The 20,713-nt window shown below is 32.4% G+C and overlaps 1 protein-coding gene across 1 annotated transcript; it reads right to left on the bottom strand.

Annotated features, from left to right (window-relative positions):
* Nucleotides 1-12,245: 12,245 nt before the first annotated feature.
* LOC134685098 (collagen alpha-1(I) chain-like) lies at nt 12,246-20,024 on the bottom strand. Its single transcript, XM_063544531.1, has 6 exons — nt 19,832-20,024; nt 17,113-17,211; nt 16,731-16,784; nt 15,933-15,992; nt 14,444-14,563; nt 12,246-12,899 (listed from the first exon to the last, which is right to left on the bottom strand). The coding sequence occupies exons 2-5, from the start codon at nt 17,161-17,163 to the stop codon at nt 14,477-14,479; spliced, it is 252 nt and encodes an 83-aa protein (XP_063400601.1). The 5' UTR covers nt 17,164-17,211; nt 19,832-20,024; the 3' UTR covers nt 12,246-12,899; nt 14,444-14,476.
* Between the last annotated feature and the right edge of the window lie 689 nt (nt 20,025-20,713).

The following is a 20,713-nucleotide window of genomic DNA, read 5'->3' as shown; positions in this document are numbered from 1 at the left end:
GGATGGAGAGTTGTCTCATTGGCACTCACACCACATCTTCCTATATCTATCTACTAACTTAAAACTCCATATTATTGACATTGTTAAAGGAATGACAGAGATCTTCAGTTATTTAAATCCATATCATTCAAACTCTGTGAAAGTGTTGTCTCGTTTGCGATTATGTAAAGCAAAATTATATCCGGGTGAAATTTGATCCGGAGGAAAAAATGTCACAGTAGTTGTTGTTATTTTTTTATCCGGAGGAAAATATTTCCCTGGGATATTTTTTCCTTTGCCGTGAAATTTGATCTGTGTAGTTAACTTATTGAATAGTTATTAGAGAAGACTTATCCTTTAAAAATACTATGAAATTATAATAGTGTATTTGAAATAAAGCGAAATTGTTAAAAAAAAATGTATTATAATGGGAAATAATTTCACAAATTATCCTTGAAAAAAATTCCTGACATATTCAAGTCAATATCATATTTTAAAAAGAAAATTATCATGAAACATAGGGAAGAAAACCAGAAGTAATTTCAAAGATCGTAACTGTGAAAATAATATCATGATTGAATAAGATTAGTGAAATACATGTAAAAGTGAGTTGTTTTCAGATCTCAGTACAAATATAACTTTAAAAGTAAGGTAGAAATATAGTTGCATTACTACTGTTAACTTGTAGAAATGCTCAAAATAACAAGATACTATTAGTTAATTTTTTGTCTTTTTGATTTTACATGTAAATTTCAGTTTATTTTCTATCTATGAGTTTGACTGTCCCTCGTGTATCTTTCGCCCCTCGTTCGTGCCTTGTAGGAAATATATTGTCTCTAACTGTCATACAGCTCTGCAACTGTTGGTGTGTTGGAGTTTATAAATATTTAATGAAGTATTGCCTTTATGAATCAATATTGAAATCTATTTTTGTCATTTAACATTTCCGTCTGTACAAACTATCGTGTGATTTCGATTGTTTTTATGTCACGTGAGTTTCTTTGTTTGAATCAAAGAAATCTATGTCAAATGTTTAGTATTTCCTGTACTTGTGAAATTGCGAATATACAGTGTATGACAAAATATGTACATGTAAACAATTATTTCTGGGCTAGTTAAAGTCATATGAAACGAGTGAGTGGTGAAAAATAATGTTTGTCCAATTTTTGAACCAATGCATATATACATCATAAACTAAGTCCTCTGTGCACGATTTTCTCATTATTTTCGCAAATATATGATATAATCGTCATTTTTTTTTTCTCTCTGTTTGCTATGATTTAACAAATATGGCTGCTCATTAAATGCCGTGTTTTGAAGCCGAGTTTTACCGATTGTCACCTTATAGTAAACAAATCACAAAAAGAATGGGTATTGAGCACGTGTTTAACATGTATAATCAGATAGTTGTAAGATTGGTTATTGTGTCTTTTGTTTTTGTGTTTTTGTGTTTGTTAGAGTCTTGCGACTCAAGCCATTCCTAACTCTTTTTTTTACGGTTTGTGTTTAATGTGTGCTGGAATACCTGTGTACTATGTTAGGAGAGGGACCAGCTTTCAAACACACATTTAACCTTACCGTGCTTGAACTATAATGGTTTACTTTTTTAAATTGTTATTTGGATGGAGAGTTGTCTCATTGGCACTTACATTACATCTTTCTCTATTGACCAGGAGCTTGATTTTTTAGTTGGTATCTATTATATTTGTTTTTCATAATTATTTTGTTATAACTAATGTTGTCGTTTATTGATGTTTGAATTCACATTCTGTCATATTCAGGTCTAATTTAAAACTCCATATTATTCACATTGTTGAAGGAATTACAGAGGTCTTCAGTTATTTAAATCCACTTCATTTGGACTCTGTGAAATGTTGTCTCGTTTGCGATTACACCAAATCTACTTATTGGGTAACGAGTATAAAAGTGGTGTTGTTTCTCCAGTAAAAGAAACATGTAAGCAAAATGTAAGTAGTTGTTGAAGATCTTGAAAATATGTAATACAGAGAGAAGGATGGGGGGGGGGGGGGGGGGTGCTTGTAAAAATGCTCAAAATAACAAGATACTATTACTTGTTTGTCGCAGTGATCCGACGACGACGAAAAGAAAAGAAAAGAGCGGCATCTATCCATGGACACATATCCTAAACAGTATTTGTTTTGTTAGTGTTAAATCAGCCATACGGCCGGTTGCCGGAGGATGATCTCACCATGACACACTAAGTCCGAATTGGATAACTATTTTACATTCCAGCTCCACTAGACGATACGAAAAAAAATATTTACGGCACTTTATTATATGGAATATTATTATAGCTAGAGATAAACTGTAAACAGCAATAATGTACAATAAAGTAAGACATAAAAATAAGTCAACATGACCAAAATGGTCAATTGACCCCCTATTTTCATAAAATTTAGATTTTCACTAACATTTTCCACTGAAACTACTGGGCCAAGTTCATTATAGATAGAGATAATTGTAAGCAGCAAGAATGTTTAGTAAAGTAAGATCAACAAACACATCACCATAACCAAAACACAATTTTGTCATGAATCCATCTGTGTCCTTTGTTTAATATTCACATAGACCAAGGTGAGCGACACAGGCTCTTTAGAGCCTCTAGTTTAAAATAAATTTTGAAAGTTGATCTTTATTTCTGATAAATATTTCAAAGTGTTATTCATTTTTGTTCTGATTGTGTGTCAAAAAAGTAATATAACATAAGATTGCATGCAGCAAAAACGTAACTCCAGGTAGGAGCATCTGTTAGAACAAAGGAGATTGGATGTTATTATAAATAGTGTTTTTAGTCAATTACCTTCTTCGAAGGACATTTCTATTGTTTATACACACTCATTTCAAATAAATCACTAAACTGTCTTATTTCTATATTCGGAAGATATTGTCAAATTTCTTGATATATATATATATATATCTATAATAGTAAAAGAACGAGGTCCAATTTGTCAACCGTCATCTCTTAAAAACGATGAATCAAAGAATTCAACTTTATACATAAATAATATAGTACAATGCTGTTGATTAAAAATTACACCATTCCAGACTCTTTTGTTTTCCAGATAATTAATATTGCCCATAATTAAGAAGTTCACTGTCGAATCCGATACCGATACCAATAGTATATTCACCTGTTAACGATTACATTATCTGTACGTTCAACATCTGACAGGCGCGACACCAAACGCTGTATTTAGGATTTTGCTATATACACAGGTCGTAATCACAGGGTTGACACTACTAAATTCAATCATTGTCACATTGTTCCCGATTATAGTTTTTTTTTATCAGTATGACTTCCTAAGATTACAATACGAATAATAAAAGTCTGGACTTAAAATAAGGCGTATAGGTACAGCATGTACAGTTTTCAATTTGTTAGCCGGAATGACGTAAAACAGCGAATCAAAGAATTCAACTTTATCTACAACTCATAAAGGACAATGCTGATGATTAAAAAAATACTCCTTTCCAGGAACTTTTGTTTTCCAAATAAAATTAATAATACCAATAACTGATAAGTTCCAGGTCGCAGGGTCAAACAAAAAGATGTTGAAAGCAGAGAAAACTGTGCATCTTATAATCGACATGACTTTATCAGATGACAATACCATTACTAAAATAAGGCTTACGCATAGTTATATTCTTTAATTCAGTCACAGACCCGGGATATCACGGGTGTGTTCTAGTATATATATATATATATATATATATATATACGAGTCTAAATTGAAAACTACGTTCAAACCTATGACTGCGTTGGATAAAAACCGCAGTTTTTATACGTGTGCATGTCAAACAAATTTCGTTGTAGAAGGGTCTAAAAACAGCACAAACAACATTTTCCAAAAGACCAAAAGAGTGAAAAAGTATATTTAAACAAAACGCATTTGTCGTATATATATATGTTTTGACGAGTTATATATGTATATATATCTAACATTGTTGGGTTGATGTTTAGACGAGTTGTATATATATATATATATATATAATGACTGAATAAATAGTCAACGATAAATTTTACGGGGCGATAGATCATATAAACATGATGCAGTACCTTTGGGAATTTAGAGTTGTGCCAGTTCACATTGTAAATCACTTTTTTTATTTTTGGCATATTTTTGTAGTCTTTGCGGTGTGTTTGGAAATTTTAAAATTGTTCCAGCGTTCGCATAAATTGTATAAATCAAGATTTTGATAGATTCTTAATTTGAATTGACATGATCCATTTTTCATCGTGCCAAAATAAAAATAGTTATTTACGTGTGAACTGGCACAACTCTAAATTCCCAAAGGTGGTGACAGTTGTGATGTTAAACAACTGCGTGGAAATACAGTCCCAATAAACAGTACTGAACCGATCTAAGCTGGTAAACTATTTAAAATATTACAACGGTAAAGCAGTTGCAACAGAGACTGCGTATTTAAACAACCCAAAAATATAGTAGTTTGATGATAAGAAAAATGAGTAATAAATTTTTACTAAGGATAAGTAATAGAACGTGGCTGCGTATTTACACATCACTGCCAACTGTAATTAAAACTAGTATAATTCCTGAAAAGTGTAAGAGTCGGGCTTGCAGGTGTAGTCACTACGATGACCATTCATGCGTTTGTTGAATGGCTGTTCTGTCTCGTCAACATACTGCATGCAACATCGACACTGAAGAATGTATACAACATTCTGGGTTATGCAAGTTACATTACAAAATATTGTGTACACAGACCCAGTGGAGTGGCAAGTTAATGTTTGAGTATTCAGTATTTGTTGGCAAGTCAGACATCGTTTGTTACCACACGACTTGCACCATCCTGTAGTTGAACAGCTTTTATTAGAGGAGGCGGCAGCTTTCACAAATAAGTCTTTTAGACTTGCTGGTCTCCGAAAAGCTAAGACAGGAGGATCGGGAAAGATTTTGGAAATTTTTGGTGATTGTCAATATTTTGCCAACTGGCACGGATTAAACTTGAAAGGGTAGTAAAGGCGGGCTTGTATGCTAAAACAAATGGAACTATTTTGCTGCGCCTCTTCTTTTTGTACTGTAACAGGTCATTGCGGCTGTTTTTGTTAGCACGCGCAAACCCCTTATCTATGTCCCATTTCTTATAACTTCGTTTGATTAAAAATCCGCGAAGTTCCTGTAACCGCTGAGTGACAGTAGAGGTCTGTTGATATGACACCGTATGAGAAAGATATCTTAGAGTCGGATATTTCATATGTAAATTTAATTGACTGGTGGGCGTTGTTTGCATGTCTAATAAAAGCATCCAAGTTTTGTTGGGATTCAATCCATTTCATGTCAACATCATCGATGAAACGGAACCAAGACAGAGGTTTGGATAAATATGTTGAAATAATTTGTTTCTCTAATTTGCCCATGAAAATATGGACGTAAAGACGGTGCCATTTTCGTCCCCATCGCTGTCCCGTTTATTTGAAGGTAATTATCACCATTAAAGGTAAAATTGTTGCATTTGAGGACCAGAGTACGCAGCTGGACTAAACATTCGGTAGGTGGTTCTAAAGTGTAGCGCGAGTCCCATATTTCCATTCACGATTGTATTCCGTCATCATGAGGTATGTTGGTATACAATGATTGATTGATTGATTGATTATTGGTTGCTTAACGTCCAGTGGCAAATATTTCATGCATATTCAGGACGATGGTATACAATGAGGTGACATCTAAAGTTACAAGGAGGGTTTCCGGAGGAAGAGGGTTCATGGATTCCATTTTGCGAAGATAATCTGTAGTGTCTTGAATGTGAGAAGGAAGATTTTCTACATGAGATCTTAAATGGAAGTCAACAAATTCCGAGATTTTTTCAGTCGTGTGGCCGTTAGCCGATACAATAGGTCTACCAGGGTTGTTAACCTTGTGTATTTTAGGAAGAAGATACAATCGACCAGGCTTGGCGTTCTCTGGTTTTAAATATCCAATTGTATCCTCATCTATTTGACCGTCATTGTGCATGGTTTGTAACGCAGTGTAATAGATGTGCTTTGATGTGCCTGATTAATTCCCCTTAATTTGGACAGATTAATTATTTAGTATTTAAAAGTTTATTTTAGGTTTGATTTGGTTTAAACATAGTAAGATAAAAGTAAGGATTATGTATTTAACTGTTTTAGTATTTATCTTTTGATGTTTTTATAATGTTTTAAGAATATTCATTTATTTAACTTTTCTTCAGTACATTTTATGTTAAAGTTCTCCTGATTAATGACAAGTTTAGGATATCTTTTGATATTCAGTCGGAGTCGGCCTTGCACAGGCCTCCAAATACTCGCCGGAACTAATATTAGTACTAATCGAGTCTAGAGTTAGCCACCACTTCGGTGCAGTTCGCCAGAGTTAGTCACCCCTTTTTGGTGCAATTTTACCACTTTAAAACACAACGCGAAGCAAATTTACCTTATTTTATTTAAAAGACTAACTCTGGGAACACTCTATTTTTCATTTTACATTTGAAATTACTTTATTTTTGAACTCCATTTTAGAAAGTTTTCTGACTCCTGTTTATTTCCGACTTTGTTTAATATTCATGCAATTACTGTACATTTGTGAATAAAATTATAGTTTCATTTGATTCATTGTCTGTTGTTCAGCCATAATCTGATATCAGGTATCCCAATGGTCGAATAGGGGCGAAGTACTGGCCGCTACACGTCCCGGGAGGTGTCGTCACCGACCCCCTCCGTTACAGCAGTAATAATTTTGGAACTAAACTCGGAAGTAGGGTCTTAGTCAAGTTTCTTATAAAATCTCTCATCAGAGAGCTGTCGTTCTGCTTCCGCGATGTAGTTGGCTTTATCCATTACCACAATGGCACTTCCCGTGTCTGCTGGTTTGATAACAATATCATCTCGGTTTCTCAGCGATTGTATGGCTTTTTTCTCGTCAGAAGAGGTGTTATAAAACGACGAGTACTTGTTGCTGGCTAGATGTACAACATCCGATTTAATTTTGTCAATAACATCTTCCAGTGTAGCAGATTTGCTGGGCTTAGGAATCCATGAACTCTTCTTTTTAAAATGCGGAATTATGATTTCGTCCTCCGAGATGGACGTGTCTGTATCTTTCTCATTATCCTCCTCTTTATCCTTGTTACCAAAGTATTCTTTAATTCTGAGGGTTCTGGCAAAGTTATTGAGGTCATCCTCCAGTTTCATATTATCTATGTTACTTGGAGTATGGCAAAAATTCAAACCCTTAGATAAGACTTTACTTTCATCCTCAGTTAAAGAGACTGTTGACAAATTGACAACTGTGTTGTTGAGATTGGCCGTAATATGATTTTTTCTTCGAAATCTACGGTTGCGAGGCTTTTTCCTAGATCTTTTTGAAGGAATGTTTAAAGGGTTGTTAACGTTCACACCATCACGTTTAAATTTGTTTATCTGCTTGACGTGAAGCTTATGTGACGCAATACGTTTGATATCACTAAGCCGTACTTGAATTTCGTCAAGTTCAAGACCAGATAATTAAAAGAAGAAAAAATCATAGTACGGCTAATCCCAACAACTGTGAAAATAGAACAGAATTTGCAATCACATTTTTAGAAAATATAGATTCAAAACAGTAAAGTGAAATGAAGTATAGAAAAGTTCGGTTTGCTGAGTTTTTTTTTTGCTTTCAGTTGCAAGTATGTCATGCATATTTTAAGATGTGAACAATTTGGTTATAATTCGTATGGATTATTTCTACAGTGGATTGACTTGCATAAAGGACAAAAATTTAGACTGCAGTTTGTAATTGAAATGAGGGTATTTAGGACAGGAACAGAAACAGCCTTAGATTTCTCCAAAGGGTTGTCCAATCGTCTGAAATGTCAGGGCTGATAGATATTAACCTGAATCGCTTTTTAACCCCATGTCAGATTTGAACTTAATGCATTTGATTTTCAGATATATCAGATTTTATGGCAAACAATATATTTGCAAAATATCAGGACAAATATCGTGTAGTTATGTCGTGCAAACATTTGAGCAATACAAAAAAAATTGTCAAGTTCCGTGATTGTGAAAATTTCAATAATTCATTAAAATGTATTTTTCATTATTCATGTTATTTAAGCTCCTTTTTTAATTCGTTTATTATCACAAATAAAACAGCTCTGGTGCTCAAAGCTTTCAACTATTTTTCTTAAGATTTTATTCTATAAAATAATTTAAGGCATTTTGTAAAAGAGGGACGAAAGATATCAAATGGACAGTCAAACTCATAAATCTAAAACAAACTGACAACGCCATGGCTCAAAAAGAAAAAGAAAAACAGAAAAAAATAGTACACATGATACAACATAGAAAACTAAAGAATAAACAACACGAACCATTGTAAAATGCCTAGAAAATTAAGTCATTACAAATGTATATATGATGACTGAATCTTGCAGGCATTTTAGAAAATGCCTCAAGTTGTCAGGCATTTGACAAAATGCCTGTAACATATATACATTACTGTAGTTACTAGTATACTGCTGTATCTTTATAAATCTTTCTAATTACTTTGCAGGTTGATATTTGCTGATGTAATTATATTCTGAACATATAAGCATATAGTCTTGTGACCTTCAAATTGGCACTTGAGGTAAGAAAATAGTTGTATTATGTAGTTAGGTCATTTATTTGATATTTTGCTTAATTGGTTTACTTTACTGTGTAGTTGTTGCATGCAGATATTTAAGTGCTTTATCGATGTCTACTGTTTTGCTTCGCTTACTAAATTTATGAATTCATGTAGATATAAAAAAAAGATGTGGTGTGATTTCCAATGAGATAACTCTTCCCAAGAGACTAAATGACATTACAATTACAATAAGGCCTTCAACCGTGAGCAAAGCCCATACATCATAATCAGCAATAAAAGGCCTCAAAATGACAAAAGTAAAACAATTCAAACAATTCAAAATTTTTCTTTACATGGGACTAGAATATTTCTCGCACTTAAATGTATTAGATTCATAAACTAATTCACGCAAGACACAAGTTGAGTCTTTGAGACAGTATATAAGATGTAGACCAGAATACTTATAATGTTATACAGTGCAAATGTAATTTTCATAGGCAGGTCAGAGTTATCTTTTGTTGCACTAGTATTTATGATATTGTATGACCTGTATGTATATACGTAGGATCTTTATACATAAATATATGTATATATACTGAGCCAAAAAAGTTTAGCAACACTTTTTTTTTTCAATTTCTTTTTTTTTTTTTCTGCAATTTTTTTTTTTAAACATTAATATAATCCTTAGTTTTACCAGTAATTTTTAGCAGTCTTACTTTTTTTTTGGATGATTGATTTCGCGCCATTTTAGCTTTTCACGTGTAATTGATGTTTTACCTTCTGTAACTGTACTTTTAAAACAAAGTTTAATTTTGTTTTCACTAACGTTCAGAAACACACCATTGGTAAGAAAAACACAAAAAAAAATTGCAAAAAGTGAATGGGGCGTCAACCTGACATACCCGAAAATGACCCCCTGAAGGCTATCGGAATGGTTGATGCCAGAATGAGTGTTTCTGATGTCGTGGCTTGATTAAATGTGCATAACAGATATTGACAAATTGCAACAGCACATGATAGGTCGATATGTCGTAGACCAAGAAAAACTATCGTCAAGGAAGGAGTGCTACTTTCGCTTTAGATCAACACGTGACAAGTTTTTTTCCGGCCACACGAGTAGTGCATTGACTAAGGGCAGCTGCTGGTGTGCCTGCCAATCCATCATTGGTGCACTTAGGGCATGGCCGAGAAATTTATTTTGAATAACACTATACTCATTTCTGCATTTTGACCCTCCTGCGCTCCATACAAAGAAAATCTGAATGAATTTGAGTGGTAAACATTCATATTGCTTCTGACATGTCATAATTTCATTTTTCTATTAATAAATTCATATGTTGTTACAATTTTGTAATAGAATAAAATTTCATATTTTTGTTGCTAAACTTTTTTGGCTCAGTATATGAGACACAGTTATTTTTTTAATGTCACCTTAGACCTTTAATAAAGAATCTACATTTTATTTACAACTTAGTGCTTTTATATACTCATGCCTTTTTTCCGCCCGGTTTCATATCAACATCAGTAGAGCTTCAAGTTATTAGGGACGACATCAAAAGTTCAATGTAGAATAACAACCTTAATGTATTTAGTTTTTTTTCACTGACCTCTCTACCCCCTTTTTAAACTTAATTTTTAGAAAAATTGATTGACCACTAAGGTTATATATAACATCGATGTCAAATGAACAAAAGCCGTCAATCTCCTATGGGGTTGACCAGAGTGACATTCCCTCACATCATTCATTTTGTTTTCATAGTGTGGAAAACCCCCCAACAAATCTTACTGTGATTGATGAGGTTGGGAGAAATTATCGTATATTGAGTGGGTCTCATTGGGGTCTAAGCGTGATGCAGGATTGCCGTTTTTTGTAAGCGTGACACGTGAAAGTCAAATGATTGTGGTGTGAATAGTTATCAAAAGTACCAGGATTATAATTTAGTACGCCAGACGCGCGTTTCGTCTACATAAGACTCATCAGTGACGCTCATATCAAAATATTTATAAAGCCAAACAATTACAAAGTTGAAGAGCATAGAGGATCCAAAATTCCAAAATGTTGTGCCAAATACGACTAAGGAAATCTATGCCTAAAATAAGAAAATCCTTAGTTTTTCGAAAAATCTTAACTTTTGTTAACGGGAAATTTATAAAATATGACCACATTATTGATATTCATGTCAACACCGAAGTGTTGACTACTGGGCTGGTGATACCCTCGGGGACGAAACGTCCACCACACAGGCAAATTTTGTTCACGTGAAATTAACGTGAAATTAACATAAATTTCACGTGAAAAAAATCACGTGAATTTCACGTTAATCGAGCTTATACGCGTAATTCACGTGAAATATTTCACGTGAATTTCACATGAAAAATTTACGTGAATTTCACGTGAAAGCTTAATTCACGTGAATTTCACGTGAAATATCTGATTCACGTGAAATTCACGTTAAATTTTTCATGTGAAATTCACGTGAATTGAGCCTTCACGTGAACTTTTCACGTGAAATTCACGTGAACTTTTCACGTGAAATTAACATGAACCGAGCTACTTCTTTTTAAATGAAATTAAAGTGAATTCAGCCGTAATAACACAAATTTCACAGGATTTGAGCTTCTTCATGCAAGTCAATTCTAATCTAATACAAATTCTGTTTTGATACATATATATTATAAGCATGAAAAATTTTCTTCTTGGTCATGTGTTCATGCTTCCATTCTATTTTATTTTCTTTGTATCCACATTTTTTTTCGTCTAAAACAAAACTGTAATTGATTTATGGATTGTGGCCATTTAAAGAAGATATTTGCACTGATGTACTACATGTACTATAACATTAGAAACAATTTATATCATGTTCAAATGTATACATATATGTAAAGTCATAATATGTGGTCATCAGTTATGATACAAACTAATCATATTCTGGATAAGAACTATTTGCGAAAGATGCCAATTTTTTTATATGGTTTTGAAGAAATAACTAGTTCACCTCACCACAAATTCATGTACCCATTTATAGTCAGAAACCTTTTCAGTGGTTGTCTATACTCTCATATTTATTAAAAGAAAATTATTTAAAGAATTTGGTTTTGATGGCAGCTCTATTTTGACTCATATTGTAATTGTATATAGTCTCTGGTCAATTCAATATATCATGGCATATCTTTTAGACACCTGGCTTTTGTTGAGGACTGCATGTTAGCACCTATAGCTAAATGCCTTTCGGGTGTTTTTGTTGTGTTATTGCTGTCTGATAATCAGATTGATAAACACAGCTACTTTTGTATAGGTACTATTTCTGTACTAAAAATATGTAGTACTGGAAATTTACTTTTAAAATTCGGTACTATTTTATTACTTTAAAATTATTATAATATTTACGTACCTGTATTTTACAGTACTTAATTTGTACTGGAAATTTAGGTACTACAGATTTTTGGTTATTACTGTTACATTTTCAGCATTTTGAAAGTTTTTCTATTTCAAATCTCTTAAAATTATGATTTTCAAACATGGAATATTGTATCATGTCTGTACCAAAATATTTAGTACAAATCAAGTACTGTAAAATACAAGTACCCAAATATTACAATAATTTTAAAGTAAAGAAATAGTGCTAAAAATTAAAAGTAAATTTCCAGTACTACATATTTTTAGGACAGAAATAGTACCTATACAAAAGTAGCTGTGTATACCTCATATCTCATTGTACTAATAAACTAAAATAGAAAGTTCTATGAAACAAAGGCTAGCTGATATACAAATGTACCAAATTGAAAGTCTCTAATTTACAACCATCTACTTCTTTTTTCATATATGCAAAATAGCTTTCTCATTTGACACTGATCTTAAGGTGAAGGCAAAATGTTGACAAATAACAGGCATCTATATACCATTTAAAGATTTCAAAGTTTGGCTGCACAATATAAAGCTAAACATTTTTGTTACTTCATTTTTTATATAAAATTCATTTTCAATACATCGTGTACATGATATATGCATTTTCATTTTTTTTAAATGTAACTTGTACATTTTTGTATGTTCACACAATAATCTGTATTTGAATTGTATTGTATTCTGAAAGTACTTATGGTTGAAAAAATAAACACAATAGTTAATTCCAGTTGGTAATGGTATAAATTTCTTGACTTCCATGTACATGTCTGTTAATAAAGTTTAAGAGTCCACTTCTGCATATAATTGATATTTGTACCCAAGGATTCCTTCATACATTTCCACTTATCCTCCTAAGATGTTGCTCCAATGATAGAATCCTGTAATGCATACTTTGCAATCAGACTTTGGAATACTTCCTACAGTTCCTGTAATATAATAAAATCAGCATGTAATGTACTTTATTTCTGTATTGTAGTCCAGCAAAAAAGGTAACATCAATTTAATCTCCAATAATTTACCAAACTTATAATCAGGAGAAAACTGTATTGTATTTTAAGCTCTGACATGATAAATTGGTGATTTTATGGTGATTTACCCAGTAAAATTTTGACAGTAAAACCTGGGTTTATCCAGTATTTCCCACAAACTCACAAACCCAGTTTCAGGACATTTTATGGTGCCAGACTACCAATTACTCCCTTCAATTTAGAATGTATGTAAAAGTAGCCCTACTCTGACAAAAAAAATAGCGTGTTTGATGTCCTTGTTTACTTAAACTAATCAACAAATTTGCAGAAATGAAACTTTTGGTGAAAGAGAAATATATCTATACCATTTTGAGCCAAAATTTACTTGTCTATGAGTTTGCAATAACAATTGAGGATTTATACGCTCCATAGTATACTAATTTAAGATTTCCAGAAAACCAGGGATTATTTTTGGAGTACATGTACCTCTGTTCGAAGGCCAGTTATTTTGTTAGAAGGCTTTTAAGGTATGGTAAAAAATTGGCATGTAAAAAGCTGATACATGTACAAATCAGGATATACCTGGTTTCTATGAAGTTAAACTTAAGGTAAAATATTTCGAAAGCTGTGAAAATTGCAAAATTTGGTTGAACAGATAGGTATTTTTAATTGGTGATCTGACACCTTATAGCTCACTATTCTGTATCAGTTTTCTTATTGGTGAAAGCTGTACATATGCTCATTTATAGTTAGCAAAATTCAGTCATTTGGACTCTAGTGAATAGTTGTCTTATTGGCAATCGTACCATGTTAAATTTGTATAATAAACTTCTTATGAAAACAAACTCTATTCATGTATTTGTACTACACATAACCTGTACTATGTATATGTAAGTATACTTAGTGCCTATAAAAACACAACTCATCATTTTCAAGCCCCCTTCTTTCATGTCTTAACCCCTTACAATCATTGCTTACACCAACTATAGCTGATATCTTAATTGATTTTATACAGTATACAACAAACAGACTGAAATATGAAACTTGATATTGACCAATGAACCATCACAATGAATATCAGGTCATTGTAAGATGAACCATGCCCAGAAAGACATGTACTTCACCATACAATCAGTTGCAGACGAGACAAAATATACCTACATAACCTAATTCATGATATCAGTAATTGTTTAATCTTGGTCGAGCTATTTTGATGAGTTGTTTTCCTCGAACTACAAGCATAACACATGGGTATATTTATATGTAATAAGAATTGAATCTTAGGAAAATCCAGAATATAAAATTCTATTCTCATAAATTTACAGTGTCTATTCCATACATGTATAGCAGATTAATTTTTCCCTTGATCTGTTGGTTGGTAGTGGGTTTTTTTTATTTTGTCAGTTTGAGTTGACGCCTTTTTAAATTTGCAGATTTCATCATTAAAATTTTTTTTAATACCATTTTGACTATAAAAACTACATAACAAAAACTGTACATACCAGTTACATGTACTGTAGATACAGGACAGGGTCTCATCTACATGCATTTTTAATCAATTCATTCATGTCATTGTATAACTTCAAATCCTCTTTCATCTTTGGAGCAACAAATGTGTATTTCTGAAAATTTAAATTACATTAATTATTATAAATATAAGCCCTGAACCGGATTAATGTTTTCCAAATAAAACTAGAGGCTCTAAAGAGCCTGTGTCGCTCACCTTGGTTTATGTGAATATTAAACAAAAGACACAGATGGATTCATGACAAAATTGTGTTTTGGTGATAGTGATGTGTTTGCAGATCTTACTTTACTAAACATTCTTGCTGATTACAATTATCTCTATCTATAATGAACTTGGCCCAGTAGTTTCCGTGGAAAATATTAGTGAAAATCTACAAATTTTATTAAAATTGTTAAGAATTGACAATGAAGAGCAATAACTCCTTAGGGGGTCAATTGAGCATTTTGGTCATGTTGACTAATTTAAGGTCTTACTTTGTTGTACATTATTGCTGTGTACAGTTTATCTCTATCCATAATAATATTCAAGATAATAATCAAAAACAGCAAAATTTCCTTAAAATTACCAATTCAGGGACAGCAACCAAACAAGGGGTTGTCCAATTCATCTGAAAATTTCAGGGCAGATAGATCTTGGCCTGGTGAACAATTTAACCATGTCAGATTTGCTTTGGTTTTTGAGTTATAAGCCAAAAACTGCATTTTACCCCCTATGTTCTATTTTTAGCCATGACAGCCATCTTCGTTGGTTGGCCAGGTCACCGGACACATTTTTTAAACTAGATACCCCAATAATTGTGGTCAAGTTTGGTTAAATTTGGCCCAGTAGTTACAGAGGAGAAGATTTTTGTAAAAGTTAGCAACGACGGACGACAAACGCCAAGTGATGAGAAAAGTCATTAATTCTAACCCAGATACCATTAACATAAAGGCTTAATAAACCTTATCTAGCTTGTCAGCTTTACATGCACTTTAACTCTTTTTGAAAATCAAACTCTTGAATGTTCTTTATTGTATAAGTAAACAAACTGTCAAAGCACAGTTTATAGATTTTTCTAATTTCAAATCTTTCAAGGACCATAATTGTAATTTCTTAAAACATGTATTGAAAATCTTTCTCTGGTTACCAGTCTTCTGAAATGAGGGTAAAATCTCAAACTTTCTGATAAAGATATCTCTTAATTATATCTATTTGACTCTAACTTAAGTAACTGTTTGTTCATTAAATTATTGTTAAATAGATTGCATGGTTAGCTGTTGTTTTTATTACAGCTATCAATTGTTGCTGGTTGATGTAATCTCTTTTCAGTGGTCTCCTTCCTCTCTTTTAGGTCAAATCGTTTCAATATTAAGTCAGATTTAACAATTTTTTATTATAGCAGAATACCTTTCCCTCTTCATACAAATTGTGACTCCCCATAATACTTGAAATATAATAAAATCTATATTGTGATGTTTACTTACAAGTAGTCCCTGTTCTCCTGATAACCCATGGCCAGGTGGTCCTGTGGAACCAGCTCCTCCCTAAAACATGCACATTTGTATTATTAATTTAAATCAATGAAAAACATACTTTTTACCATTCATTACTTTATACATTTTTTAATCATTAACGATACATAATTTTCTAATTCCTATTGCATTAATTTCAACCATATATGAATTTGTTTTCAATATTTTCAATATATCAGTTCTCACAACAACATACAACATTCATTAAAATAGATATTATAAGTTATATGGTTCGCTACTGACCCCATACGGATCCATAGAGGGTAAGTAAAATCCATAGGGGGTGAGGCCGGAGGCCGAGTCCCCTATGAGTTTTATTCACCCTCTATGGATCCGTAGGGGGTCAGTAGTTAATAGTATAACGAATTTATCGGACGCTGGACTTTTTCTGCGGTGTTTTGTTAAAAAAAAGAAAAGAAAAACAACAACATTAATAGATGACGTCGCCATTAACGCGTCATGAAACCCATATGAAACTTACTAACCCCATACGGTCTCATAGGGGGTCACCACGTGACGGCGTTTAACCAATCACAACGTGATAATTTATCTGTGGTCCAATAAAAGCCTATATATTGTACAAGAGTAATGTTAATTGAGTTGTCTTTTTACTTATTTATAAGTGGTGTATAAGCATACTAATGTGAGCATAACTCAAACACTTATCAATCAATCCTACAATATTTGCTACCAAACCAAGCCTACTTTATACATTAAATCTACATGTGACAAACACTGCTGAATACATACCACAGGGCCTGGATTTCCTCTAGGTCCTGAAGTTCCTTGTACTCCTGGTTGGCCCTAAAGTAAACAAAGTAATCATTTTAATATTGACCTTCCATCAAAAGGTATGCTCAAATAAAAAATCCTTTATAGTAATACTTTGTGATTCTTTGCTTACATTAATCACTAGAAAGTCTTTATAAAAATATAAGGTTATGCACTAATGACTATGCATTCAGATCTACATTATTTTTTTTCATAGCCATCTTTTTTTTGCTTAAGACATAATTTTCCAAATAAAAATTATCAAAGTTTAACAGTTTTTACACAATTTATATTCTTACAAATATTTGCTATCCAACTGTTTTTTATATTTGTTTTTTTTTTAGATAGTACATGTACTTACTGGAGGTCCAGTTGGTCCTCTTGGTCCAGAATTTCCTTTCATTCCTTTCATTCCAACTTCTCCTATTGCCCCGAGTACACCAGGTGCTCACGAGTCTCCCTGAAAATAATATTGTGTAAAATTACACCAATCAACATCAAAAATTACTTCTTCTAAAAGTTTGTAACTTAAGCTATTTTCCACACACATTATCAGAAAAAAAAATTATTGTCTATATTGCAATTTGACAAACACTAATTTTGATCATTGAGAAGCTTAATTTTTCCTCAACAATAGAATATTATTAAATTGTTCAACTGACTTTTACAGATTTGTCTCCCTGTAGTGTAACATACTACCTTAGTTTAATTTTGGACCCTTTGGACCTTAATGTAGACCAATTTAAAAACGGGACCAAAAATTAAGAATCTACATACATAATTAGATTCAGCATATCAAAGATCCCCAATTATTCAGTTTTTGATGAAATCAAACAAAAAGTTTAATTTTGAACCCTTTGGGCCCCTTATTCCTAAACTGTTTGGACCAAAACTCCCAAAATCATTACCAACCTTCCTTTTATTGTTATAAACCTTGTGTTCAAATTTTATAGCTTTCTATTCACTTAAACTGAAGTTATGGTGAGAAAACCAAGAAAAATGCTTATTTGGGCCCCTTTTTGGCCCCTAATTCCTAAAATGTTGGGACCTCAACTCCCAAAATCAATACCAACCTTTCTTTTGTGGTCTGATATAAACCTTGTGTTTAAATTTCATTGATTTCTATTAACTTAAACTAAAGTTATTGTGCAAAAACCAAGAATAATGCTTATTGGGCCCTTTTTTTGGCCCCTAATTCACAAACTGTTGGAACTAAACTTCCAAAAATCTATCCCAACCTTCCTTTTGTGGTCATAAACCTTGTGTCAAAATTTCATAGATTTCTATTTTACTGAAACTAAAGTTATTGTGCAAAAACCAAGAAAATGCTTATTTTGGCCCTTTTTGGCCCCTAATTCCTAAAATATATATTATAACCCCAAAAAAATAAATAAACTGATTATTTGCATGATTTTTGCGCCACTGTCCAAGGACTACATAGCTCTGCAAAAATAAAACATCTGAAGTTATTATTTTCTGAACAGAATATATATTGAGCTTGATCATGTTGATCTGTAAACTTGTTACTGCTTGTCATGATCTAAAATAAATATAACTATAATAAGGGTGAGAGTTGGGATTTTCCTTACATGTCAATGATGTTTAAGCCTGCCCCTTTCTGTACATGTATGTGCCAGTCCCAAGTCCGGAACCTGTAATTTAGTGGTTCTTCTTTGTTGCTTTGTTAGTTACTTAATGATACTTGTTTTTTTATCATTGTTCTGTTTATTAATTAGCCATTAGTTTTCTTGTTTTAATGTTTTATATACATTTGTGATTTTGGGGTCTTCCATCATGTCAATGTACAATGTACATGTAAATGTAGCTGAGTAGGTGATATTGGCTTAAACCTTTGCTTATTGTTGAAGGGTGTACGATGACCTTAAGCTGTTACTTTTCTGTCATTTGGTGTCTTGTGGAGAGTTGTCTCATTGACAATCAATTCCACATCTGTTTTATATTGTATCGTCTTGTTGTAGTTATCGATTCATATATTTTTGCCAGTTCAAGACTTACAAAAATGTATGGGAACATTTCCCTCCCCTAGCTGGAAATTCTCTGGCCCTTGTGGTAGTTTTCTATAAATTGTTATCCGGATATGTTTGAATAAGAGAAATCAACACAGTTGTTTCCTTATGATATGACGTTAAATGATATCTAATGTTAAAAGTGGGGTACAGCCACCTGCAGAATAAAAGTGTACCACAGATTAGGTATTTGGGCTTTCAGTTACTGCTAGGAAGTCTTGAAACTTGTCAGTGATTGTCCTATGTCATGTACAAATGTACATGTATGTGATAACTATTGTCCTGTGTCATACATGTACAAATGTATGTGATATTAAACTGCAAGTGTTTTGTTATCTATATATGACTGAGTTGATCATAGATAAGATACATGTAGTACAACATAAACAATGTAGTATCGGTTTGAATGATAAAAAAATATTCTTCTTGTCGCTAATTAGTGAGACTGTAAATTAGGTTTTGTTTTAATAAACTAGTAAAAAATGAGTAAAAACAATGATGTACATATACGTATGTACGTATTGTAAAACATGAAAAGTATTTTAATAAAATTGAGAATAGAAATGTGGAATGATGTAAAAGACAAAGAGACAACAAACAGACAGTTTATTTATTATATGTCTCTGTTATAATACTTAGTCTTCACGCTGAGTGGCAGCTCAGGCATGTTTAATTGCTATCAGGCCTGTAAAAATCCTATCTACAGGACAGGCCTTCAGAATCTAACTAAAAAATTTCAAAAATTGAGCTCTGTGCCTGTAGATTTAACAGTTAATTGTGAAGACTGTTAAATACTGCAAAATGAAAGGGAAAATAATTTTTCGTTTGCAGCCATATACATATTTGCCGAATTTTTCAACATTCTTTGCCATACTCTGTTCAAATAATAAACATTATGCAAGCAGACAACATATAAAAAACAAATCAGGGCAAACAGGTACTTGGGTGAACGTGAAGTAATGAATAAATTTATGTCGAACAGAAGATGGAAGCTTTCAGTCATTGCAGATTTCTGTTTATTCCTGCACTATTTAATCATATTTTTTTAGTTACCTGAAGTATATCCTCGAGTATTTATTAATTCATAGCTCCTTGGCATTGGTTGTCTTGTTAAATTAGCTAAAACAAGTACTATTGTTGTTGACAAATTATTATCGGCTGCGTTCTTCTCTTCTTCAAAACGCGTCATAATCTGTATCTTTCAAGCGTTTTAAAAAAATCCGAATCCGGACTACAGATTGGCGGATATTTTGCTGATGTTCAAAGTATTTCTCTATGTGAAAAAAAAGGTATCCCCAATCTTGTAATATACAGTGACTATATATTAAATACAAAACAAATTCTTGGAACATATAACAAATTGTTTTGTTTTATAAGCATCCTTTACAAAGGAGCACCTCCACATGGACAACCCTTACAACCCTTTTATATGACTTTAATTTATAAAATATAATAACTTATTTAACTATTATTTCAATTAATAACTGGGACTTTTATATTGTTTAGTATAATCACAGATAATATATATTTATAAAGATAAATGTTTATAACTTAAATTCAATGAGAAATAAACCAGCCTTGTCTAATTAGCAATCATTAACCACACAATTAGCTTTCAAATACCATGAATTAGAATACAGGGGGGGGGGTCCAGAAATGTTCATAAATGGGGGCCCACTGACTCGCTAAGAGGGGGCTGCTCCAGTCACGCTTCAGTGATTTTTTACATAAGCAACCAATTATTTTCCAAAAAAGAGTCTGTCTCTAAAATAATATTTTACTGTCAGTCAATAAGTTTTCATAACACATAAAATTTGAATGGAAGTGGAAAACAATTGTCAAAGAGACAACAACCTGTCCAAATAGCAGACAATAAACAGACTAATAATTTAAGACATTATGTATATTAAAGACCATAAATTTATTCATTATAAA

This window comes from Mytilus trossulus, chromosome 9 (assembly GCF_036588685.1).
Source record: "Mytilus trossulus isolate FHL-02 chromosome 9, PNRI_Mtr1.1.1.hap1, whole genome shotgun sequence".
In the NCBI taxonomy this organism is placed as follows: Eukaryota; Metazoa; Mollusca; class Bivalvia; order Mytilida; family Mytilidae; genus Mytilus; species Mytilus trossulus.
Note: the sequence above shows the minus strand (reverse complement) of the source record. Positions and strands in the feature narration are given on the sequence as shown.